Below are 26,957 nucleotides of genomic sequence, written 5' to 3' on the forward strand. Positions count from 1 at the left end.
TTTGAGTTTATTTTTGTGTATGGTGCTAGGGAGTGTTCTAATTTCATTCTTTTACATGTAGCTGTCCAGTTTTTCCAGCACCACTTATTGAAGAGGCTGTCTTTTCTCCATTGTGTATTCTTGCCTCCTTTTTCAAAGATAAGGTGACCATATGTGCGTGGGTTTATCGCTGGGCTTTCTCTCCTGTTCCATTGATCTATATTTCTGTTTTTGTGCCAGTACCATACTGTCTTGATTACTGTAGCTTTGTAATATAGTCTGAAGTCAGGGAGCCTGATTCTTCCAGGCCTGTTTTTCTTTCTCAAGATTGATTGGGCTATTTGGGGTCTTTTGTGTTTCCATACCAATTGTGAAATTTTTTCTTCTAGTTCTGTGAAAAATGCCATTGGTAGTTTGATGGGGATTGCATTGAATCTGTAGATTGCTTTGGGTAGTATAGTCATTTTCACAATGTTGATTCTTCCAATCCAAGAACGTGGTATATCTCTCCATCTGTTTGTATCATCTTTAATTTCTTTCATCAGTGCCTTATAGTTTTCTGCATACTGGTCTTTTTTCTCCTTAGGTAGGTTTATTGCTAGGTATTTTATTCTTTTTGTTGCAATGGTAAATGGGAGTGTTTCCTTAATTTCTCTTTCAGATTTTTCATCATTAGTGTATAAGAATGCAAGAGATTTCTGTGCATTAATTTTGGATCCTGCTACTTTACCAAATTCATTGGTTAGCTCTAGTAGTTTTCTGATACCATCTTTAGGATTCTCTATGTATACTATCATGTCATCTGCCAGCAGTGACAGTTTTACTTCTTCTTTTCTGATTTGGATTCCTTTTATTTCTTTTTCTTCTCTGATTGCTATGGCTAAAACTTCCAAAACTATGCTGTTGTTTTTTTTCTTTCCCCCAATATTTTTTAGGCCGTTAGGGGCCCTTTTCAATTCCATATGAATTTAAAGATTGACGTTTCCATTTCTGCAAGAGACTGTTGGAATTTTGATTGGGATTATATTGTAGATCATGTTGGATAGTATTGACATCTTAGCAATATTCCTACCCATCAGCAAAGGGTGTCTTTCTATTAATTTAGGTCTTTAATGTCTTTCAGTAATGTTTTGTAGATTTCAGCATACAAGACTTACACCTCCTTGGTTAAATTTATACATACGCATTTTATTATTTTAGATGGTATTGTAAATGAAGTTGTTATCTTAATTTCCTTTTCAGATTTTTTGTTATAGGTGTATAGAAACACAACTAACTTCTGTATGTTGATTTTGTATCCTGCAGTTTTACTGAATTTATCATTACCTCTGGTAGCTTACTGTGGATTCTTAGGTGTTTTCTATATATATAGAATCATATCATCTGTGAATAGAAATAGTTTTACTGCTTCCCTTTAAATGTGGATACCTTTTATTTATGTTTCTTGCTTAATAGCTCTGGCTGGGACTCCAGTAGAATATTGAATAGTAGTGATGAAAACAGGCACCCTTGTCTTGTTCCCATTCTTAGGGGGAAAGCTTTCAGTGTTTCACCATTGAATATTATGGGTTTCATCAATGCCCTTTATCCTGTTGAGAAAGTTCTATTCTAGTTTTCTGGGTGTTATTTTTAATCATGAAAGGGTGTTGGATTTTGTCAGATGCTTTCTCTGTCACTTGAGGTGATTGTGTGGGTTTTTTTCCTTCATTCTATTAACTTTGGTATATTACACTGATAGATTTCCTTATGCTGAGCCCCCCTTGCATTCCTGGTATAAATCCCACTTGGTCATAGCGTATAATCTGTAATATACTGTAGGGTCTTGTTTGCTAGTATTCTGTTAAGAGTTTTCATTTTCATTCATAAGGAATATTTGTCTGTAATTTTCTTTTCTTGTGATGTCTTTATTTGGCTCTGGCATTAGGGTAATGCTGGCCACATAAAATGAGTTAGGAAATGTTACCTCCTCTTCTGGTTTGGGGAGAAGAGTTTGACAGGAACTGGTGTTAATTCTTCTTTAAATGTATGGTAGAATTCATCAGTGAAACCATCTGGTCCTGGACTTTGCTTTGTTTTGGTGTTTTTCATTAGTGTTTCAATCTCTACTGTAGTTACAGGTCTGTTGAAATTTTCTATTTCTTTAATCAGTTTGGGTAATTAGTGTGTTTCTAGGAGTTTGTTTTATTTAGTTTATCTATTTTGTTTGTGTATAGTTGTTGCTAGTATTCTCCTCTAATCCTTTTATATCCGTAAGATCAGTGTAAGTCCCCATTTTCATTTCTGATTTACTTATTTTTATTTTCTCTCTCTTTTCTGTCAGTCTAGCTAAACATGTATTATTTATTTACTTGCTTACTTTTGGCTGCATTGGGTCTTCATTGCTGCACGTGGGCTTTCTCTAGTTGCAGTGAGCGGGGGCTACTCTTCGTTGCGGTGCAGTGGCTTCTTGTTGCGGAGCATGGGCTCTACAGTGCAGGCTCAGTAGTTGTGGTGCACGGGCTTAGTTGCTCTGCGGCATGTGGGATCATCTTGGACCAGGGCTCGAACCCGTGTTTCCTGCATTGGCAGGAGGATTCTTAACCACTGCGCCACCAGGGAAGTTCCAACATTTGTAAATTTTGTTGATCTTTTCAAAGAAACAACTTTCGATTTCTTTGATTCTCTCTTTTATTTATCTTTGCTGAGTTCCCAGGTCATTTTAATTTTGATATGCAGCCAGGAAGCTGTTCAGTTGTGAACACCAGGAAGCTGAGAATTAAATCACACGAGTTTTCCCTGAATTACATTTTAATGCTGTAAAATAGTCATGTGAAACTTTCTTTTGCACTTGCCCTTAGTGTTTTTTCGATTACCTTCATTATTTTACTCAGGTTTCCCCATGTAAAACCTTAAAAGAAGGTTTTTTTCAGAGCTCGTGCTAGGAGAGTATGTGGCATATCTTGAGTGTGCTGGACCCACATCAGGGATTGGTCCTGACCATCCTTTTCGTTGCTTGGTCAGCCTCACTAGGCAGGCCCATCCCTTGAATCACATTAAAATGTAGAGGAAACTAGTACTGGGTTGCTTGATTAAAAAAACAAAAAACAAAAAACACAAATGTTAGCAGTGGGAAAGTGGAAGAGACATTGGATGTTCTTTCTGTGTATGATGTGTGTGTTGCTTAGAGGAGAGATTTCTAATGTCTGATGTGATGTGGACCCTTAAGGAATCATGAAGTTATTAGGGAGTTACTTCAATTTCTCTGGTGGCTGCAACTTCAAATGTAGCATTGTCTGAGAATTGAAAGTAATCTCTCCCATTAAATTACTGTTATATATCAAATGTTCGTAGATACTGAGGTGATTAATATTATCCAAATTTATTTAAAAGTATTACTCTTCCTATCAGCTTTTGTCATCCTCTGTTTTCTCAGTTAACAGCTATTAGAGATACAAATACTGTCACACAGAGGCCAGAAACCTTTGAAGAAGCGGTAGGGAAAAAGGGGATTAAAAAAAGAAGGTCCCTAGGTTAGAGTTTCAAAGTATCTATCAGATTTATTGAGGGAGGATGAGATAGAAGGAATTAATGTTGACTGTCTAGTAGAAATTTAGATCCATGGTCATTTTCGCCTTTTTGTCGCCTTGTGGGTTATTACCTTGTAAGGCTTTTTTTCCTACCAGTCTTCTGTTGCATCTTGTCTACTCTGAGGCTCTTCCTAGAGGTACCATTCTTCCCCCGTAGAAGCCCCAAGGGTCTGCCTTTGGTGCAAAAGCTTGACTACTCTTGCTCTTGCTTCTCACTGCACTGCACCACGTTCCTTTCTGTGCTCTTCTGCTCAGAGCTGCCATTTCTGAGGCAACTCGTGCACTTCTGGGCGTCAAGTTACAGATTAGATGAGAACATTTCAACCAATGTTTACAAATCTGGGGTTGCTGCATCTAAATTAGGGAAACTTAAACAAAAAGGGTGCACTGAACCCCCCCCATGTCAATCTTCTGAGACCTATATATGTATAACAGATTTTAAAAAATGTGTTAACCTATGTTTCTACATCTTATGTACAAAAATATATTGAAATATTCTTAATCCATTTATTTCCTAATAATTGTGTTTTTTTTCTTACTAGCTCTTTTTTTCCTGCATCTGACAATGGGAAGCACTCTTTCCTTTAAACCCTTCTCATTGCCTGTGATAGAACATTACTGCTTCCCTCTTCCTTTTCCAGTATTTTCTTATGAAAAATTTAAGCGTACAGAAATACTGAAAGGGTTGTACTGTGAAAACCCATGTACCTACCACGTAAAGTCTACAAAATTAACATGAATATATATCTACACTCATCGTTTTATCTTATTTTTTGATGCATTTCAAAGAAAGTTGCAGGCATTGATAAATTTGCTGTTCTTGTATTTGAAGTGAGACTTTTGTAGACAGCATATAATTGGATCGTGGTTTTTAACCCAATCTGACATTATTCTCTACCTCTTATTTGAGTGTTTAGACCAGAGGTAGGCAAACTATGGCCCATGGGCCAAATCTGGCTTGCTGCCCATTTTGTAAATAAACTTTCTTGGAATACAGCCATGCTTATTAGTGTTTACATATTGTGTGTGGCTGCTTTTGTGCACGATGGTGGGATTGAGTAGTTGTATCAAACAGAGACTGCATGGCTGTCAAAGCCTTAAATATTTATCATCTGACTCGTTACAGAAACAGTTTACCAACCCCTGTTATTTAATGTGATTGTTGAAATGATTGGGTTTAAATCTCCCATCTCGCTGTTTGTTTTTACCTATCTCATCTTTCTTTGTTCTTTTTATTCTTTTTCTGCTTTTGTTTGGATGAATATTTTTATGATTCCATATTATCTCCATTTCTGGCTTATTAGCTATATTTTGTGGGTACCTTCCTCATATAATACTGCTTCACATATATTATAGAACCTTACAGCAGCGTGCTTTCATTTCCCCTTCTGGCCTTTGTGCTATTGTTGTCATATATTTTACCTCTATATATGTTACAAACCTCACAATAAAAGCAGTGTTTTATCCAATTTAAATCCTTGTAATAATTTGCACTTTTCTCTAGTTCTGAATTGACTTGGTAGCAATGTATTAGCCTAGGTATAGTCCAAGGCAGATGTGATATTAATTGTCATTCTCTGGCTTAACTAATTCTTTATTTTATATTAAAATAATCTTTAATTATTAAAAAAAAAACCCAGTAATATATACTGTGGAAGTTAGAAAGTACTTTCTAAAGGTTATCATTTCTTTAGAAAATAAAAATATTAAATGCCACGTACCTACCATTCAGAGATTTAGCTTTTTCTTTCTGTATGTGTGTAAACATATAAATATAAATGTGTGTAGTATTTACCACAGTGAGCTCATATTGGTCACTCTTTTTTATTGCATGCTTTTTTCAGTTACCTTCATCTTTCTGTGTCATTAAATGTTCATCCTATCTAATACCCAGTCCATATTCAGATTTCTCCAGTTCCCCCCATATATTTTTCACACTCTGTCTCTTTGAAGCGGAATTCAGTCTGGACCCTGCCGCGTCTGGCTTTAGGGTCTCAGAGTCACGTCCCTTTCCGTCTTGCCGTCCCTGTGGTGGTGTTAGCCACACACTTGAGCCCCTACGTCTTTCCCCACCCTGAAACTCTTCTCCGTGGTGCTCACGCTGATGGAAGACAGTGTCTGCTCATGCAGTTTCTGTCTTTCAAAACTTACTTGTGGAAATCTCATCTGTTTATTTCTTATAAAACTGTAACTTTAAAAAATACATATATATCTATATATATTTTTGAATTTACGGAAGACTAAAGACATGGAAAAAAATCCAGCACCCTAACAAGTACGGCCAGGAAGGAAATCAACTCTGTGATAGGACAGTTTAATGAACTACAAACAAGAAAGGATGGGAAAGGAAGAAAAAAATGTGCGTTGAATTTAAGACACTGTAAAAACTCAGAAGACATATTCATTTACTATTCAAGTGTAAACTCAGTAAGTACTTGGCATAAATTAAAAGGCCGCTGCTGAGGTACAAAATGTGTAATATTAACTTGGATTATTTCAACATTTTCCCCAGGCCTCCAACTTGATGGGAACTCTGTCACAACTTGCCATGGGCTACATTTTCATTTCACTCTTCCCAAGTAGATTTCTTAGGTGCCAAGTAATCCCATCAGGTTCTAATTAAATATTTCTTTATCTTCTGAAATTATGTAATAATCTCTCCTTTTCTCCCTTTTTAAAAAGGACCTTAAAGGCTTTGATCCAGGAGAGAAGTACTTTTATAACACATCATGGGGAGATATTTCTCTCTGGGAACCTTCTGGAAAGAAAGTGGTATGTATTTTTGATTTTCATGTTTCCTAAGAACTTGGGGGTAAGTGTCAATTTAGTTCTGAGGAACATCATATGTTTTGGGGTTGCAGATGAATGAATGGGAGGAAGAGGAGGTGTAGTGTAAATATTCAGGGAAGTAGAAAGAAAAAGTTAAACGTTTTGTAATATAGGATTATTGATGCTTTGAGAGTTTTCCGCCTATCAAGTTGGTAAAGTGATGTAGTGAAACTATTATTTGTCCTTGATTATTATTTGTCTCTGATGTAAGAAGGCCTTCTGATTTATATAACTATTCTCAGTAAAAAGAAATGTCATGACTTTATATGTAATGAAGGTACATCCTTGTTTCAAAAATTAAAATAAGAATATGGAGTTTGAATCGAGGAACACAGTTTATAATAATTTGAAGCCTCACACTTAAGCAGATTCGAGCTAAAATATGTGACATACTGCTGAATTCTCCTTCTTAAAGTGTTTTCTTCTGGAAAACCCTTCCTACCCCCCAGCCACTGGACTGACACCTTCATCAGCATCAAACCAGCGTGTCCCAGATATGACTTCACTGTCTCCCCTCACCACTTCCCCCACCCCAGTTGGCCAGATCGTGTTGGCCCTCGGAATTCTGGCTTTAAAAACAAATTCCTGTAGCCAGTGAGTCATTTTTCTGTTAGAATTTTATTTAAAAACATTTCTGTCGTCACCTTGTCCTCCTGAGTCCTGCTTTCTGCCTCTCTTTTGTGTCTCTTATCCTCCTTAACCCGAAACTCCCCTCTCTACCCACAGATGCAGGACTCCTTGAAACTGCTTTGCTTTGGTTATTCTGCTCAGAACAGCTCATGGCTATACAAATATGCCTTGTTTTGAAGACCTTGGCTTTGTGAATATTTTCTTGGGCCTCCCTGATTTTTCTCATCCGAATTCTTAAAAGATTCTGTAACATAACATGCAATATAATGTATAATTATATGCTTTTCGTCAAGAAACATTTTTTGAATTCCTGTTACAAAGTAGGTAAAACTTTGAGTGCTTGATACAAAGAGGTGAAAGTTAGGGTTCTTTTCCTCAGGAAGTTTATGTTTTTGTTCGGGTGACTAGGGCCTGGCATAAAAAGTTAAATAACAATATGAAAGAGTGGAGATTGAATTTGTTAAGTAGATACCATATTGAGAAAAAAAAACCCAATAAACCACTGTTGCTTGGCATGGTGGAGGCTGTGTTGTCTGCTCGTTTTAGTACCTTACCCCTCTCTGTGCCGTAGGTAGCTTCTTGCTTTAATTTGTCTCTGGGTAATAGGATATGTGAACAGAGACAGTTTCGGGCACTGTAGCAGAAAAGTGTGACCCTGCTGGATTATGTGGCTCATGCTTCACAGAAATGAGATGTGTTGGACTTTTGGGTTTGGGACGGAGACGCTCAGGTTATGTCTGGTGATGGAGCCCAGCTGTTGTGGGACCTGAGGACGAGGCCTTAGGCTGACGTGGAGACAGGGACTATCACGGGGACAGGATTTCCACCAGCACCCAGAACACCTGGCTCCACTTCTTTTCTGCTTCTCTCCTTGGTTATTTTTTCTAACTCTGTTACAGTGAACCAAGGTCTCATGCTCAAATTGTTTCTGATTGGTCAGTGTCCTAGAACTTTCACATACAAGTTTTTCTCTGAACATTTTGTCAGGGATTTTGTGCTTATGGACTTACTGTTTTTTTTCCATTTTAATCGGTTTGTAGTGGTATCTTCTCTGGTGTTAGTTTGCATTTCCCTAGTGACTAACGATGAGCATCTTTTCGTGTGTTTGGCATCTGGATACCCTCTTTACTTTAAAGTATTTGATGCTTAAAATGTTTTGCCAGTTTTCTAAAAATTGCGTTATATGTTTTCTTACTGAGACTTGAACATGTCCACAAAAATGATTCTGGACACAAGTCCTTTATTAGATATGTGGTTTGCAAATATTGTCTCCTAGCCTGTGGCTTGTCTTTTTATCTTTTAAACAGTGTCTTTCAAAGAGCTGATTTCTTACTTTGATGAAGTCCTGTTTATCATTGTTTTCTATTATGGATCATACTTATGGTGACATATTTAAGAAATCTTTTCTTAACCCAAAGATCTGTTCAGTACTAACAGATAGTAACAGGTTGTTAGTAAGTGCTATTGACTCCTTAATTGGGTGTAATTTTCATTAAGTATCTGGTTTTTCAGTACAGCATTTTGTGGAGTATAAGATGCACCATTTTAAAACGAACCACTAATGAAACTAAAGTAATACTTCACACTTAAGCTGTGTTGCAGCATTGAACTGTCAGTTGTAAGGTGTTTTCAGATTTCAGAGATATTAAAATATGGGGGGAAGAGAGTGTCAGAATCAGTGAAAAATGTTTCTTTTACTTTGTGATCTGTGGTTGGCTGTTGCCCTAGGTTTATTGTAGATCCTCCTGGAAGTGCCAGAACCTGGGATTTCAAATTGTTGGGAAGGCAGTAGTAACATGTTGTTGAACGAGTTTGGGTGATTTCTCTGACCAGTGACCCAAGAGGAAAACTGCATGACTAGGAGAGAAGGTGACAAAACCCACAGGAGGGGAGTATGTGTATGTGTGTATGAGAGAGAGCGGTCACAAGAGCACAGATCTGGGAAGGAGCCGGGTGGCCTGTGGCCACTGCAGTAGCTGGAAAAAGGGTTGCAGAACGGGAAGGCCTCTGCCCCGGCGTTTAACCTGTCCGCACCTTAACCTTCCTCCTTTGTGAAACTAGGGCCCATGTTTCCTGGGGCACCAGCTCTGGGGTCCGGAGCTGTCATACTGCTCCAAGCTGTCAGACCAGCAAGGCTTCCTGGATGCTAGAACAGACTGTGCTCCTCGGTTGGCCAGCTGCTGTGCATATGTCTGTGCCTGTGCCCCAGGCTTGTTGAATTTCCCGTATTTGCCTTGCAGAGAAATACCATACTGTCAGAGTTATAGTCTGGCCTGAACTTACCTCAGGATTATTCACAGTGAGTTAGGCCCAGTCCCTCTTCCTTCAGTGCTTGTCGCATGGTTTATTGGCTTCTTGCTTGTGCCATGCGCTGTCTGTGTGTCTCCTGCCTTCTCCAGGAGTCTGGGAAATGGAAGACAGTGATGATGGGGTTAACAATTTGCAAGTTTGGTTATATTAGATAAATTCCAGAAGTTTTAGAATTTGGAGTAAAAACAACATTGGAACTAAGAGAAGTGGGATGAGAAGGGGAGAAAATAACTTTTTTGTGCAGAAAATTGAGTTTATTTTAATTAATGCAGTTAGGACTGCATCAATTCAAAGTATAGGACTAAGTAATGAGATTTGTGGTTTAATGGTTGGCTTGGAAACAGGGTTCAGCTAGCTGTGATTTTGGGGCCAAACTGTTTGTATGGCCTACATGCTGAGAATAGTTGTTACATTTTTAAATGTTTGAGAAGGAAAGAAAATGAAAAGAATACTGTTTTGTGACATGTGAAAATTTGAATTAGGGTCTCTAGTGTTATTTACACATTATCTGTGGGTACTTTTCCCTTAAAACACAGCACTAGATCTAGCCAGTTGGAAGAAAAAGAATCATATACTTGTCAACTGTAGAAGGTGTAGCATCTGATAGTTTTATTAAACTATGCTTGACTTTCTTTTCTTTTAACAGAGATATCGAACAAAACCATACTGTTGTAGCCTCTGTAAATACTCCACAAAAGTGCTTACTTCATTCAAAAATCATTTACATCGTTACCATGAAGATGAAATTGACCAAGAGCTGGTGATCCCTTGTCCAAACTGTGTGTTTTCCTCTCAACCCAGAGTTGTGGGAAGGCACTTCAGAATGTTTCATGCACCTGCTCGGAAAGTCCAGAACTACACAGTGAATATTTTAGGTGAAACTAAATCATCTAGGAGCGATGTGATAAGTTTTACATGTTTAAAATGTAACTTTTCAAACACTCTGTACTACAGCATGAAGAAGCATGTGCTGGTAGCCCATTTTCACTACTTAATTAATTCCTACTTTGGCCTGAGAACTGAAGAGATGGGTGAGCAACCAAGAGCTGACGACCCCCGTTCTACCGAGAAGATGCCCCCATCCGACAGGTATTACTGTAAAAAGTGCAGCGCCAACGCCAGCAGCCAGGATGCTTTAATGTACCACATCTTGACGTCGGATATACACAGGGATTTGGAGAATAAGCTTAGGTCTGTGATCTCAGAACACATTAAGAAGACTGGACTTATGAAGCAAATGCATATTGCTCCAAAACCAGCTGTACGTGTGGCTGTACCGCCCAACAGCAGTGCCCCGGGCATCCCAGCCACGTCTCCTTGCTTCCACCTTGCCTTGCCGCAGAGCAGTCAGAGCCAGACTGTGGTACAGCCGGTTCAGGGCGCACCCCCTCCCGTGACTGTGGCCTCGGGCGCTTCTGGAAGCCTCACCCACTCCCCGCCTGCCGTCGCCCAGTCTCATGTGACTCTGGTCTCCAGTCCTCTGCCAGTGGGCCAGGGCAACCTCACTCTGCCGCCCTCAACACCTCAGCCTGTCTTTCTCTCTCATGGAGTTCCACTCAGTCAGGCAGCAAACCCTCCTGTGTTGCCCTTGAGTCAGCCAGTGGGACCTGTAAATAAGTCTGTCGGAACCGGTGTCCTCCCCATAAACCAGACCATCCGCCCGGGGGTTTTGCCCCTCAACCAGCCTGTTGGGCCCATAAGCAGACCAGCTGGGCCTGGAGTTCTTTCGGTAAATAGACCTGTTGGGTCCGGTGTCCTTCCTGTCAATCCCTCTGTCACGCCTGGAGTTCTTCAGGCGGTCTCCCCAGGGGTGATTTCTGTGAGTCGGACAGTCCCGTCAGGGGTCCTTCCTGCGGGACAGATGACCCCTGCTGGGGTTATCCCTTCAGGACAGACAGCAACTTCTGGGGTCCTCCCTGCTGGCCAGGTGGTTCAGTCAGGGGTTCTCCCTATTGGCCAGACAGCCCCGTCGGGGGTGCTCCCCACCGGGCTGACCGTCCCGCCGCGGGTTCTCCCTCCTGGCCAGACGGTCCCACTGAGGGTTCTCCCTGCGGGCCAGGTAGTCCCACCTGCGCTCCTTCCTCCCGACCAGACGGTCTCGTCAGGGCTTCTCCCTGTGAGCCAGGGTATCAACTCGGGTGTTCTCCAGCTCAGCCAGCCTGTTGTGTCAGGGGTCCTTCCCGTGGGCCAGCCAGTGAGGCCAGGGGTCCTGCAGCTTAATCAGCCTGTGAGTACCAACATCCTGCCTGCACATCAGCCCATTAGACCCGGGGCTTCGCCAAACACCGCTTTCCTGACATCAGGCTCTATTCTCAGACAACTAATACCCACAGGGAAACAAGTGAATGGGATTCCCACGTACACACTTGCCCCAGTATCTGTCACTTTGCCTGTGCCCCCTGGAGGTGTCGCCACTGTTGCCCCTCCCCAGATGCCCATCCAGCTCCTACAGTCGGGCACAGCTGCACAGATGGCCAGCTCCATGGCCAGCCTGCCCTCCCCACCAGTGGTGGTAAATGCCACTCAGAATATGTTCCTTCAGCCCTCTTCGTCTATGGCGGAGGCAAATCAGGTGCTCAAACAGGCAAAGCAGTGGAAAACCTGTCCAGTTTGCAACGAGCTCTTCCCTTCCAACGTCTACCAGGTCCACATGGAAGTGGCACATAAGCACAGCGAATCCAAATCCGCTGAAACACTGGAGCCGGAAAAGCTGGCGGCATGTGCGCCGTTTCTAAAGTGGATGAGAGAGAAAACAGTTCGGTGTTTGTCCTGTAAGTGCTTAGTCTCAGAGGAGGAGCTTATCCGCCACTTACTGGTGCACGGCCTGGGGTGCTTGTTCTGCCCGTGCACTTTCCACGATATTAAAGGCCTCTCAGAGCATAGTAGGGCTATGCACCTAGGGAAGAGGAGACTGCCCGCGGACTATAGTGACAAAGGATTTCAGCTGGATGTCGATGCCAATGGCAGCCTGCTGTTTCCCCACCTTGACTTCATCACCATCCTGCCCAGGGAGGAGCTGGGTGAGCGGGAGGTCTACTTGGCCGTCCTGGCTGGGATACACTCCAAGTCACTGGTGCCCGTGTACATCAAAGTGAGGCCGCAGACCGAGGGGGCGCCCGGGAGGCCTGGCAACCAGGCGCTGACCTGCCCCTTTTGCTTCGGCACCTTTGTGACGGCTGAGGCATACGAGCTGCATCTGAAGGAGCGGCACCACATCATGCCAACGGTCCACACGATTTTGAAATCCCCGGCTTTCAAGTGCATCCACTGCTGTGGGGTTTACACGGGCAACATGACTCTGGCAGCCATTGCCATACATCTGCTGCGCTGTCGGAGCGCTCCAAAGGACAGCAGCTCAGGCCTGCAGGTCCAGCCTAATTTTATTGAGAACAGTGAACTGCTTTTAGTCAATGGCGAGGTGATACACGACTCCGGTTTTTCTGTGAAGAGAAAGCTGCCTGATGGCCAGTTTGGGGCTGAAGACCAGAGGGACGGCGAGGAGCGGCCTCTCCTCGTAAACTCTGACCCAGAGCCGTCCCCAGAGCAGGTGACGAGTGCCGTGCCTTTCAAAAGACAGAGGAACGAAAGCAGGACGGAGGGACCCCTTGTTAATGATGATGCTCTCCAGATTTTAGCACTGAATCCTAAAAAATATGAAGACCGTTCTTATGAAGAAAAAAAGCAGTTTCTTAGAGATTATTTCCACAAGAGACCATATCCCAGTAAAAAGGAAATAGAACTGTTATCCTCACTCTTATGGGTGTGGAAAATTGACGTGGCTTCATTTTTTGGAAAAAGAAGGTATATTTGCATGAAAGCAATAAAAAATCACAAGCCTTCTGTACTTTTAGGCTTTGATATGTCTGAACTTAAAAATGTTAAACACAGATTGAACTTTGACTATGAACCACAAAACTTGTAAAAAAAAAAATTAGGAAATCTAAAGTACTAGATAATTAGTAGTCTTTTTCAATTGAGATTTTTAAAAATGTTATTTTCTTCACTGTATGTTGAACTAATCAATTTCAGTGGTCTTTATGCTGCTCTTTAGATTTATTTCAGGTGCTCAGAAAGACTTCTATATAAAGAAGTGAATAGTTCTTTCAAATTTATTGTTTCCTGCAGCTTGATTTTGTAACAGTTGTTTTTCATTTTTTCCTGTCATGTAAATGAAATCTTTTGATATTTCATGCATGCCTTGTTTTCCCAGTAGTGTCAGTATCGTATGATAAAAACTGAAATCTATATATGTTTGTTTTTCATTTAAGGAAATTTCAGCTTGTTTCAGAATACTTGATTAACTGCGAATTAAAACTGCTCTCCCTCAGCTTCACAAGTAGCAGCAGATGATACAGTAAATGTTTAGAGAAGTGAGTAGAAGCCCCTGTGACATGTCTGGTTCCTTAAGGATGCACTGCATTAACTTATGCTGATTTCTTCTTGTAAGGTATTTGCTTATTAGATTATACTTTTGATTTACGTTTTTTTCAGGTTTGTCCTAGCAGCTGTTTTTGATTGTAACTCAGAAAACCAAATGTTTTCATTTGTTAAAAATATACTGAACCTGAAGTCTGGTATTAAAGCTCATAAGTCAAGAGTTATTTTACAAATAAAGTAATTCTGTAGGTACAAAAATACTTCTCAGTGTAGACTTTTCCCCTCTTTTTGATACGCTGATAAGTCTTTTCTCCATTCAAAGATATGACAATAAATCTTTAGTGCCTTTAGAACAAACACTGAAAACACACACACAAGCTCTCCTCCTAACCTAACTGTTCATAAACCAGTGAAAGGGAAGGACTGTGTTACTCAGGAATAAAATGTTGACCCCTGGGTGTGGCTACTAACTGCAATTTAAACGCAGGTTTTCAGGGGACAAGGTGAAATGAGTAGACCGGAGCTAGTCTCCTGGTTGGTGTATTAAATCTCTGACAGTTTCCTAGAGGTAAATGTATTCATTTTGGGGAAATGGGCTTTCCCATAGCCTAATTGTCCAGGTTAATGGGATGGGGTATTGCTAAGGAGCTCAAGTGTATTACTACTCTCCTTTGGACAACTAAGCCTCGGTTTTTTCACACAGTATAAAATAACTTAAAGCACCGGAAGCAGTAATGGAGACCATCCAGTTTAGACCTTAAGTCGTAGTGCTGGTGATACACAGCAGAGGCACCTGTGCAACATACTCAGAAGATAAGACTGTCTCTGGGAAATAAGATAATGTTACCGTACGGATTTTTAAAATATAATAGCTGCATGTCATTGCTGTAATGTGCATTTTTGAGGCAGTCGTGAAACTGGTGTGTGATTGTTGGTGTGCTCTGTTGTAAATTCAAAGAGCTTGTTCAAATTTATTATTTTTTTTTTTACCTGTTGTTTTCAGAGTGTCTATTTTGAATTAAAACTTGTTACACCACTGCAAGTAGAACTGTTTAATTCTTTTAACTGTTAAAACATCACGGTGACTCGGGAACAATCTAAACGTGGAAGTAGATACCATATTTATTTTCTAAAAACCATTACTTGTCATTGTGAAAATAAGCACAACCCAGAAGGGCTAACTAATTACAGGGTCACAAAATAGACGTGGCTAGAGATGCTGGCCGTGGCTGGCCGAGGCTGGGAGTCGGCCTTTCTCCAGGCTGCGCTGTGTGCCGGACGGCGCGGCTTGCCGTCTGCATGGTTTGAGCCTCCCTTCTTCAGTTGTGCACGTTAGGGGTTCTGTTGGCATCGGGGCCTGATCATTCTTTGTTCGGGTGACTGTCCTGTCCACTGCAGGCTTGGGGCAGCATCCCTGTTCTCTACCCTCCAAGTCAGTAGCACCTCCACTCGCCCCCCGGGCTGGCAGATGTGTCCCTGCCGGGTGTCCCTGTGGGGCAGCATCAGCCCCTGAGGAGAACCACTGTGATGAAGGAATTCTGATTTCTCATTGTATTTCAGCTTTTTACTGATGTGGAGTCTTTTTATACTATGCTAGTTACTGGTTATTAAATAATTTTTTAGGCTTATGGGTCAAAATTTGATATAAGCTGAGTTTCAAAAAGCACGTGGGAGTTCTTGCAAATGTAAAAAATGAGTAAATTTATTACTGTTTTTGGCTCTGCCGTGCGGCATGCGGGATCTTAGTTCCCTGACCAGGGATCGAACCCGTGCCCCCTGCAGTGGAAGCTTGGAGTCTTAACCACTGGACTGCCAGGGAAGTCCCTAAATGTATAATTTGAAAATGAAAAACTAAACTATAGATTAATAGTGGTAGAGGTTTTTTAAACTAGCCATTAAAAGACTAGAAATTGAGAGGGAAAGGAGACAATCCTTTTTATTACCACGGTTACGAATAATTGTATACTTAAAAAAATTTTTTAATCTATGTAGCATGAACTCTAAAAATATTTCATATTTGGAGACATTGCTTGGGAAAGAGCCTCCGTGTTCTTGCTGCAAGCAATAAACCCTCCCTTCTCCTGCCCTCTTCCCCCCAAATTACATATTTGACGTCTAGTCAGTGAAAGACAAATTAGAATGTAGGATACTATTTTAGCTTCTGAATTCTGTTAACACATCCTTGTTTTGGATGTGTTATTTTTTAATAACTAGGAACCACATTACTTCATTTGTTACAGTGACTGATGATAAATGAGAGACAGTAATTCAGGAGTGCTCCAGAAAGCTTTTCATCCACCAAATAACAGGCTGGGCACCTTCGCCACCCACACCTTTGGTTAATTCTGCTTCTGCTCACTGCTCTCCCACGCATCCCTCAGCATGCTGCTTCCAGAATGAAACTGCCAGCAAATCTGTCTGTCGGATTGCCTTAGCAACTCAGCTGAGGAACAAGTCGGCTCTGATTTCACCTTGTCCCAAGGCCCATGAATGGTTTCTCTAGAAAGCTGCCGGCGAGTGAGGTAGGAAGGGCCGAGTGTGGACCCTACAGCTCTCGAGGACGGTAGGCCTCGGAGTCTGACCGTGCAAGAAGCTGTGGGGCTCCGACACAGCTGCAGGAGTACCTGCCTTCAGTTTCTGTGACGTGGGCCACAGGGCTGGCATGAGGGCAGGCAGACAGCAGAGATGGCCGTGTCGAGGACAGTGCTGGGTACAAGGGCAGTGTTGGTACCACAGTAGCTTGAAGACTACATGGTGTAGGTGGTGTCCGCCCACTGTCGCCCCTTCACCCTCATCAATGAGATCAAACAAAACATAGCCAATCAGTGAAGAAGCCAGGCCGGTCCTGAAAAGCCAACAGGGGCCAGAAGACCCTCATCCGCATACCACCAGATAACCACAAAAACTAGGCTTCTGTATCACCACACTGGACTGGTAATTCCCAGGCCAAGGAGCTCTTCCAGGAATTCCTGGTCCAGGTGGTTATCAGGAAAGGGCTGTTGCTCATGAGACTTGTCAGTTGGCCTCCCTGGTGTTGTGGACACATCATCCTCTCCCTCAAGCTCAGGCCAGTTCAGTCTCCCTTGCAGAAGCCATGTGGTTCTGGTTCTTCATTCAGTTTTGAAATAAGACCTCTGGAAATCCTATGCTGTGCTGTAGTTGGGCAGCAGCTGGGCCAGGCCTGCAGTAGACGGTTGCTCTTCTGCCCCCGAGTTCCCAGGGGTGTGTGGCCAGGGAGGGCAGTCGCCCACCTCCTGTTACCCTTTTCCAGCAGCTCCTCACATGTGATGATTATGTGCAGCTCTCTAAGAGTTCACTAAAGGAATCAACAGCCCTGACCAATTAAGAAAAGAAAAACAGCCCCAAAACACTAACCTAGTTTTTACACAGGCCTTTCTAGTAGATAATAAACATTTATCAACAGTTTACTATTGCTAGGAAATGGGCTGAGTATTTTAACGACAATGATAATGATCTACTTAGTGCTTACTCAGCTGCGCACAGCTGACATGCGTTTTAACTCTCAACAATCCTACAAGGCAAATGGTAGTATCTCGTTGTGCCTAAAAGGAAACTGAGGCCTGGAGAGGTTAAGTAAGTTGCCCAAGGCAGGGAGCTAGTTAGGTGAAAAGAGCTAGGGTGATACCTGGGGGCCGAGCGTTATGCTCTTAGCTGGTATGATACATTCCTCTGTTCACGTATTTCCCCATTTAAGCCTCATAATACTCTTTTATGATGTAGGTTTTATTTTACCTGCATTTTAAAGATGAAGAAATGGGATCCAAGGTAGAGTGACCAGCTGTACCAGTTTACTCAGGACTGAGGGATTTCTCTGAACTTTCAGTACCAAAACTGGGAGCATACAGGCAGGTGGGGATAAGTTGGTCACCCTACTTAGAGGTCAGTTCACCCCCCATGGTGACATGTCCCTTAACTGATGCAGTACTGTCTGTAATAAATCTCTGTCTGCTCTCTCTAGACGCACACGTAGCCCTTTAGGTGTCGAGATATACAGGGCATCCTGATCCTAGATGGTTACAGCACCAACAGTAACAGTGCCCTCTGTGTGCCAGGTATTGTTCTAAATGCTTGCGTAATGAACTCAATGACATGATGTGTTGTGAATGAAAAGTGAAAGGAGGGAAGTCCTGGTTAGAACAACAGTAAAAGAAGTACACACAGATTTGCTATTTAGATATCTTATAATGTCTCCCCATGTTACTAAATAGAGTCCCTGCTGAACTATCAACTCAGGAAGAAAAATTCCAACTATGAGGTACTGTCAGAAAACTTTTCTTTAGTATTTATTTATTTATTTATCTCACTGGGCCAGATCTTAGTTGTGGCATGCGGGATCTTCGTAGTGGCATTTGGGATCTTCAGTTGCGGCATGCGAACTCAGTTGCAGCATGTGGGATCTAGTTCCCTGACCAGGGATTGAACTCGGCCCCCCTGCCTTGGGAGCTCGGAGTCTTAGCCACTGGACCACTAGGGAAGTCCCACTTTTTTTTAGTCTTAAAAGCTTAAACTTAATTTCATTCTCTTACTGATAGTTATAATTTTAATGTTCTCAAACCAATTCCTTTTTCATAGGTGCCGAGAGTAAATATCTAAACATGCATTCCTTAACATAAAGCTTCACCTTGTAGCACACCTGCTGATTTATACTTCTGGAATCTATTTTTTTCTGTTACGTAGTTATTAAATCTCAGCTTTAGAATTTTTCTAGTTTTTGATAACCTGTCCTAATTACTGCTTAGTTTTTAAAATTTAAAAATCATTTTAGCAATAAAGATGTTCTAGAGGGAAACTCTTCATAGTAAGTGAATGTGCCCTAAGAACGTACTACTTGTAACAGTGCCGAGTAGTTACTTTCTTTCAGATTCTAAACCCAGGATTTTCTTAATTTGTGATCCATGAACCATCTGAGTAAAAAGTGTAAACGTTGATGAAAGTTAAAGTCTAGATTATATTATCAGGTTTTTCATAATATACAGATAAGATTACAATTTACTGGCACTATCAACCTCAAAGGCCTATGTTAATGACACATGAAAACAGCCTAAATTTTATGCTTATTTGGGATCAGATATCTAGGAGGGTTACCTTGTAAAGTAGATTAAAATCCAAATCAAAATCTGTTGTATCTGACAGGGATCTCTTAAGGCCACCATATTGGCAGGTGGAAAACTAACACCGTTCACTCAGATGACCTAGCTCACTTTTTTTTTTTTAAAGTCTTTATTGAATTTGTTACAACATTGCTTCTGTATTATGTTTTGGTTTTTTGGTCAGGAGGCATGTGGGATCTTAGCTCCCTGACCAGGGTTCGAACCCGCATCCCCTGCATTGGAAGGCAAAGTCTTAACTACTGGACTGCCAGGGAAGTCCCCTAGCTCACGTTTCGAGAGGGAAAATGTATATAACGCTGCTAAATAGTAGCTAACATTTGTTTTTCACAGCCCGTTAAAGAAGGTGCTTCCCAAACCACTTTTCTTTATCCCACTCATAAAATCATGAGCAGTGTTTGTTTACTTTTAAACAAACAAAAAAATTACATAAATTCCTTTTCAGAAGGAAAACTTTAAGAATTAAAGTTTAGAATTTTATCAATATTTAAATTATAAATCAGACTTCAGCCATATAGGTATGTTTGCTATGAACAAACTAAGATCATGTGGTCATACTATCAAATGCCAATTCAGAATTAGTTGTCATAAATGAATATATTTTTTTCAGAAATTAGTTGCTTACAGTTTACAATCCACGATATGGAAAGTTTAATATATTAATTTACCATTTGCCTAAACATAATCTGGAGAAAATTGAATAATAGCAACGAATAATGGTTCGGTAGTTTTTCTTAAAGCAATGTTTCTATATAGATCTATCTTGAGCGTTAGTTGAGTTGTAAAATCAGTAAAAACAACAGTCTTGCTAGAGTTTATAGATAAGTTGACTCATTTTGCCTCCCCAGTCCTCTGTGGAGCAGCTTTCAGAATTGTTAGACTGAAGACCCGGAAAATCCTATTGTCTATGAAATAGTGAAAATCATATTGTCTATGAAATAGTGATACTGACACACATACACACACAGAAACGCACACACAAGTTAATATGATATCAAACTTAAGACTACATCTCACAGATTCTAGAAGGAGTTTCCATGCAGACTTAGATTTAAGGTCTTGTCGTTACAAGGAAAGCACCTTTGGTCCTAAAAAGGACAGGAGATTTATCCTCAGTTTGCTGTTGTCTTGTGGAAGATGACTTCAGAAAACACTGGGAAAGTCATGAGATCATTTTAAAGAAATTATGCATTTTGCAGGGAAGGTAATTTTTGGTTATTTTTAAAATTTAATTTTGTCTAGATTTTATATGTGCTTTCAAATAACTAACTGGAGTGGCTACGTACCTCAGTAAGACAACTTACACAAAAGAAGGAGGGCAGCTGATGCGGGAATTTCTGAAGCTCACTGGGGAAGCCTAAGTTTAGCCCTGCCAGTGGCTTGCTTCCCACTCCAGTCACATGACTCCAGGCATGTTAGCAGAGGCCTTTTCACTACGTTCAGCTCTAAGGTGAGTGCCCTTCTAATAACTTACCAGAAGATCCCTAACCTCACACCAGAACTCACATTGTTATCACAGTGGTTCTTGGTGCCCTGTTTCCTTGTTGCCATATATTTCACTGCTGACCTTGTTTTTATTCACAGGTGGTGGTAGTGACCATCTTGGTCCAATAAGTCACTAATTTAGAAGTAAGCAGGATACACATATATCAACACCCAGTATGTAGAATTTTCTAACCATATCCTAGCTATTGGCATTGCCAATTTTTTTGGCCTCTACATAACATTCTGTGTGAGATGATTTGATGACTAAAGGTGAACCTGGGATACTAAAAATAGGTGTATTGTTACTGACAACGTGGGATCAACTCAGAATTTTAAAAACGAAAATGGAAAATCTTGGTAAATTCATTATGAGATCTATTCAGTAATCAAAGTAGATTAACATTACTGTGATTACAGGTTCTTATCTATCTGAGTCCCACTTAGAAATGAATCTTTAAATATATGTTTAGAACTGCACACTTTTATTTTTGGCTGTGCTGCGCGGCTTGCGGGATCTTAGTTCCCCGACCAGGGATTGAACCTGCACCCTCCGCGGTGAAAGCGTGGAGTCCTAACCACTGTACCGCCAGGGAATTCCCAGAAGAACTGTACACTGTTGTCCACATGAAACGTATCTTATTTCCAGGATCAAAATACCCATAATGTCTGAGGGTTGCAGTGTAATTAAATGATATCCTCATTTTAATTTCTCAACACTTAAGAAGTTCAGGGTGTGAACTACTTAACCTTACTCTGCCATCTGAGAAGCTACGCCGGTTCCGGCTGTACTATGCCTGTTTTTCCATTCACAAAATGGCAGGTGGGGAGAGGTGATTCCTTCTGTGTTTCATAAGAAATGGCCTCAGTATAATCATATGTTTTATTTTTAATGCACTAGAAATAGAGAATGGGTCTTTGCCAATTCCTGGACAGTTAATTAGTAAGCTGCTTCCTTGCAATGACTTGTGTAAGAATAGATTAGTTGGCATCAATGCATTCCTGTCCTACAGGGTTGTCAAAGTGGCTACCAAAAAAACACTAGACACCCAATATCTTGTAATAACCTATAATGGAATATAATCCGCCAAAAAGCCTAGTCACTGTGCTGTATGCCTAAAACTAACACAATGTTGTAAATCAACTATACTTCAATTTAAAAAAAGACTAGACAGATTCAAAGAGTTCAGAACACAGTATATTCTTCAGGGTAACCATAAGAGTCTTTTGCCTTCTAATATAAAGTCCACCTCAATCTAGATCATTTGGTTGTAACTCAAACTCAAAATGTAGACTAGCATAAAAGTCTAAGAGATTGTCTTTCATTACATTTCTCCACGCACCCCGCATGGTCAGGAACTTTTGCCCATGAGGATAAGCGATGTGAAGGAAGACAGTGCCAGAATGATTAATTTTCTTTGGTTTAAAATTTAATATTCATTTATTTAAAAAATTAAGCTGCTACCTACATTTGGTAATGTTATATTCTTCCCGTAGTGGTTTCTCACTGCTAAGACACTATTTGTGTGCATAGTCTAAGATTATCAGCAACATTATTTTATAAGTATTTCACTATCGGGATAATATTGCAGACTTTTCTTCCTAAAGCAGTAAAGTACCTTTGGACCAGGTATTCCTGGGTATGTGCTATATATATCTGTCCGCCTATCATAGTTTATATCGATTGAGTATGTCCAGTAGTAGAAAGATGCTAATAAAAATGCAAAGGGCAACTTGAGTCCCAGTAAAACAAGGTGAAGTGCTTTGACTGTTGAGTTCATCTGAAGCTGTCAGAATACGTTACACACATCAAGTGTGTCTGCCTCACTTCAGGGGCTTTAGGGAAGTGGGAGGTGCACTTTCACGTACAAGACATGCAGAGTCCTTACAAACCTAAAATCTAAAAGAAAAGGGTGAGGCTAGAACAAGTTACTCTGATGACATAATTTTGGATAAATGTGGTCTTCATTACTGTATAACGTATCATAGGTTTCTAAAATTTGTCAAAATCAGCCTTTCATGTTGGACCTTTTGAGTTCAGTGGTTCAGTCCCTCGTCACTGGAGGCTCCAGGAGTTTGTACAAGCGTGTGTGACTTGGGTCTGTGTTTAACACATTGCTGCAGCCCCTTCCCCCTGATTCGTTCTCATTTTCACCTGAGCCCACCTGTGAGTTGGCATTATATTGCCACAGACTGAAGCGTGAACTGCCCTAGAGATTTAAATCCTAACGTTGATTCCTTGCCAGGTGCTAGTTACAAAATCGTAATCTGAAATGAAAAGATGGTAAATAGATCAAATAGCTTTTTTTTCTGTTGCAAATTCGGTTGGCATCTGAATATTTGGATAGATTAGTTAAAAATCCAAATATCTTGGTAATTTAAATATACGACTATATCTTAGTGTTTAAATCACAGCAATGTTTGTGATATAATCCAACATACCCGCAAACTCATCAGCTCTCCTTAGAAGTCTTCAAGACTCCTGTCTGAATCTTTGTTCTGTAATAAAGAAACATTAGTTTAGGATTAACTGAATTTGTGCATTTAATTTATGAATAAATTTTTTTAAAGATTTTAACGACTGTGCAAAGAATAGTGTTGGTTATTAACTTGGTAATTTGAATTGCAAAACTATTTTTACATGGAATGCTTATGTTTTTAAGTTGATAGTGTTGCTTAATAGAAGTAACTATTAATTCAATTCGATTAACTTCTTGTTTCCATTATCGCCATTTGTAAAACCTGACAGGAATTTTACAAATGAGCAGGGGCTGAGGTGCTTCCTGACTGGTATTAATTTTAAGGGATACATATTCAAAACCTCTTGATCACGTGCAATGGTGCCATGCTAAGTATGCGATGCAGCCACTGAAGATGGCGGCCAGTGTGGCTGTAGATGGGCACCTGTAGCCACGAGGTACCTCACTCATCCGTTCGTCATTCCCAGCTTCTGCAGTGGTGATGCCGGAGGGAGCAGACTCGCCTCGGGTGTGACCTGAGCCCGCATCCAGCCCCTGTGCCCCGTCGACTAAGAAACGTGCCTTCCTGAGCTGCTTCCTTAACAAAGGTTCATACTCCTTGTGCCTTGTAAGTTGCTTGATGGTAAATGAGGCTTTCTGTAAAGGCGAGTTTTGAGAGTTCCAGTAAGAAATAGGTGTGATTTTTTTTCGATGTTTCAATAGAAAATGGTTCTGAGAGTATGCATTTTGCATTTGCTTGGTACCTGCAGTCTGCTCACCTGAGTCTCTTGACAATCCTGTGGAAGAGATAAGTTAGGCTTGGCTTCTTGCCGATGAGCAAACCAGCCCAGAGAGGTAAATGACTTTTCTGAGGCCATATGATACAGTGGTTGGCAGAGCCAGGTCTAAATTGGAGTTACTGACTTATTTTCTAGCACACATTACCTCCCCATGAAGATAAGTCTTTAAAAAAAATAATGTTTTAACGTGTGATAACAGATGACCTCAGTGAGAGAGAAATGGGGAAGCTGCTCGGTCAACCCAGGTGCAGCCGAGGTCGCTCGCTGGTGGAGGGGAGGGAGACGAGGCCGGCAACACCTGGGAGCACTCGAAGCGGCACCTGAAAGGGGTCCGTGGAACAGGACTCCAACAGGCCTGCTGCTTTAAACTGACGTGATTCCAACAAACTGAAGGAAACGGCGAACTGACGCAACTTGTATTTGACTTTCAGATTCTCCAACCGTGTTTTTCAACCTGGGAAGGGACGAACACCCTACAAAGATTAAGGAGGGTGAGAAAGAAACGCTTTCAAAGCTGGACAGCCCTAAAGCCCAAGCGAATCGCAAGCTAACAGCAGTGCACGTGACTGTGGGATCTCCACCCACGGCCCTGACGTCAGCAAACCTTCCCGCGGTCTTCAGCAAGGACGGATTCTGCTCTGTGGACAGCCCAGAACTTACTTGAAGAAAGGGTTGTGCTGTTTGAAGAGGTCAGGATAAGTGTTGTCTGAGAGGATGTGAGTGATTCCGTGGCCCCGGAGCCTGCCTGCTCTGACACCTCGGCCTTCCCTCATTTCAGGTTCAGAGAAAATTCAAGTCTCCGGCTCCGCCAAAGCCCTACGACACTAGCTCCACCCCTTCAGCAGAGGCACAGCCCCGTGGCGAGGAGGAACACCTCCAGGGGGGCTGGAGCACCTTCTCCTGACGCTGGCTGCCCTTCCAAGGTGGGTGATGGTATCTCACTAATCGCTGTGCCAGCTGGGCTTGTGCAAGGACAGTGTAAAAGGCTTTGTTCTTTAAAACTTGTAGAGTGTAAGTGGCACATGAGTCCTGTCTTTGCTGCAAGGGTCTGGGGTTCTGTCCGTGCTTTTTCTTTGGGTACGGAATTCTGCATTCAGTTAGGAAGCACACATTCAAGTTATTCCTTGTCCCCAGACCTCACTGCCCTCACCTTTCTGCCTGGAACGCTCCAAACCATACTTAAAGCAGCTACTCCTTTTCTTCCTCAAACGAAGACCAGCGTGATCCTTAGATTCATTGTCGAGAAATTAATGTAATCTGGGAACGTGTCATGTGACCTTTAAGGCCCATGCATGCCCGGACCCCAAAATGATCCACTGCTCCTCACATTCTTGATTATCAGACCACAGGTCAGCAGGGCAGTGTGTGTGCAGAAGGGTGTTTGTACACAGGCGCCTGAAAAGAGGGGAGGAGCCTGGATGAACAAATCAGCTAAGATCCAAAGCGTTCTTTCTAGACTGCTTATGAACAGAAATTTGTACTCATTTCCTTTTTTCCCCCCAATTTAAAAAATTGTTAGAATACACGTAATATAAACTTCAATATCTTAACCATTCTTAAGTGTACAGTTCGGTGGCATTTAAATACATTCACGTTGTTGTGCAGCCGTCACCACCATCCTTCCAGGGGACATTTTTATCTTCCCAAATTGAAACGCTGTCTCCATTCAACACTAACTCCCGTATTTCCCCTCCCCAGCCCCTGGAACCCAGCATTCTACTTTCTGTCTCTATGTATGATTTTGCCAGCTCTAGTGATCTCCTTTAAATGGAATCATTCAGGATTTGTCCTTTTGTGACTGGCTCATTGCACTCAGCATAATTCCTCCAGTTTCATCCATGTTGTAGTGTGTGTCAGTGTCCTTCCTCTTAAAGGCTGAATCATATTGGTCATATGTATTTCCATTTTTTGTTTATCTGTTCCTCCTTTGATGGACACTGGGGTTACTTCCACGGTTTACCTACTGTGAACAAAGCTGCTGTGAACATGGGTGCCAAGATGCTATGTTCGTTTGCTTTCAGTTAATGCTCAGCATGTCTGGGCTCCTGTGAGGCTCAGCTGTGACCTCTACGTGTCTGGGGAGATGGGCTGTGAAGCCCTTGCTGCACCTGGTGCGAGACGAGATGTGACTCCCTTCTTTGTGTTTTTCTGTATTTTACAATTTTGTAAAATTAAAGTGCGTTTATTTAGTTCTTTAAAAATACAAGGAGTGGGCTTCCCTGGTGGCGCAGTGGTTGAGAGTCCGCCTGCCAATGCAGGGGACGCAGGTTCGTGCCCCGGTCCGGGAAGATCCCACATGTCGCGGAGCGGCTGGGCCCGTGAGCCATGGCCGCTGAGCCTGCGCGTCCGGAGCCTGTGCTCCGCAACGGGAGAGGCCACAACAGTGAGAGGCCTGCGTACCGCTAAAAAAAAAAAAAAAAAAAAAAAAAAAAAAAATACAAGGAGTGTATCATCTAATAGTGCTACCAGTTGGGAAAGGTGAGTAAATCCAGTTGACCCACACATAAGTGAGATCACTGTATTTGTCTTTCTCTGACTTACTTCACTTAGCACGATGCCTTCAAGGTCCATCCATGTTGTCACAAATGGCAAGAGTTTATTCTTTTTTATGGCTGAGTAGTATTCCATTGTATGTATGTATGTGTGTGTATTTATGTAAATATATATTAATGAAAATTATATGTATATAATTACACTAGGCCTGTCAATATTTTCTTTATATAATTAGGAGCTCCTATGTTGGGTGCATAAATATTTATTTATTTATTTATTTATTTGTGGTACGCGGGCCTCTCACTGCTGTGGCCTCTCCTGTTGCGGAGCACAGGCTCTGGACGCGCAGGCTCAGCGGCCATGGCTCACGGGCCCAGCCACTCCGCAGCATGTGGGATCTTCCCGGACTCGGGTACGAACCTCTGTCCCCTGCATCGGCAGGTGGATTCTCAACCACTGTGCCACCAGGGAAGCCCGGGTGCATAAATATTTACAAATGTTATATCCTCTTGTGGATTGACCCCTTTATCACTATGTAATGCCCTTTTTGTCTCTTATTCCAGACTTTGTTTTAAAGTCTCTTTTGTCCTATATAAGTATAGCAGCCACAGCTTTCTTGTGGTTTCCATTTGCATGGAACATCTTTTTCCATCCCTTCACTTTCAGTCTGTGTGTAATGGAGACAGCATATAGATGGGTCTGTTTGTTTTAATCCATCAGCCACTCTGTCTTTTGGTTGGAAAATTTAATCCATTTAAATTTAAAGTTATTATTGATAGGTATGTACTTATTCCCATTTTGTTAACTGGTTTCTGGCTGTTCTGTAGTTCCTGTTTCTTTCTTCTCTTGCTCTCTCCCTTGTGGTTTGATTACTTTCTTTAGTGCTGTTCTTAGAGTCCTTTC

The 26,957-nt window shown here is 41.6% G+C and overlaps 1 protein-coding gene across 8 annotated transcripts in view; it reads left to right on the plus strand.

Annotated features, from left to right (window-relative positions):
* ADNP2 (ADNP homeobox 2) overlaps window positions 1-26,301 on the plus strand; it is a 42,347-nt gene extending 16,046 nt beyond the window's left edge. The window contains exons 2-9 of one of the 8 annotated variants that reach the window (XM_055080312.1): window positions 6,228-6,317; window positions 9,961-13,761; window positions 17,671-17,764; window positions 20,063-20,270; window positions 23,250-23,389; window positions 23,993-24,250; window positions 24,340-24,484; window positions 25,537-26,301. In XM_055080312.1, the coding sequence (XP_054936287.1) occupies window positions 6,228-6,317; window positions 9,961-13,236 (3,366 nt within the window). In that variant the 3' untranslated portion in view covers window positions 13,237-13,761; window positions 17,671-17,764; window positions 20,063-20,270; ... (2 more) ...; window positions 24,340-24,484; window positions 25,537-26,301. The other 7 variants (XM_055080313.1, XM_055080318.1, XM_055080314.1 and 4 more) reach the window with 7 other exon arrangements.
* The last annotated feature ends 656 nt before the right edge of the window (window positions 26,302-26,957 follow it).

This window comes from Physeter macrocephalus, chromosome 19, assembly GCF_002837175.3.
Source record: "Physeter macrocephalus isolate SW-GA chromosome 19, ASM283717v5, whole genome shotgun sequence".
Taxonomy (NCBI): domain Eukaryota; kingdom Metazoa; phylum Chordata; class Mammalia; order Artiodactyla; family Physeteridae; genus Physeter; species Physeter macrocephalus.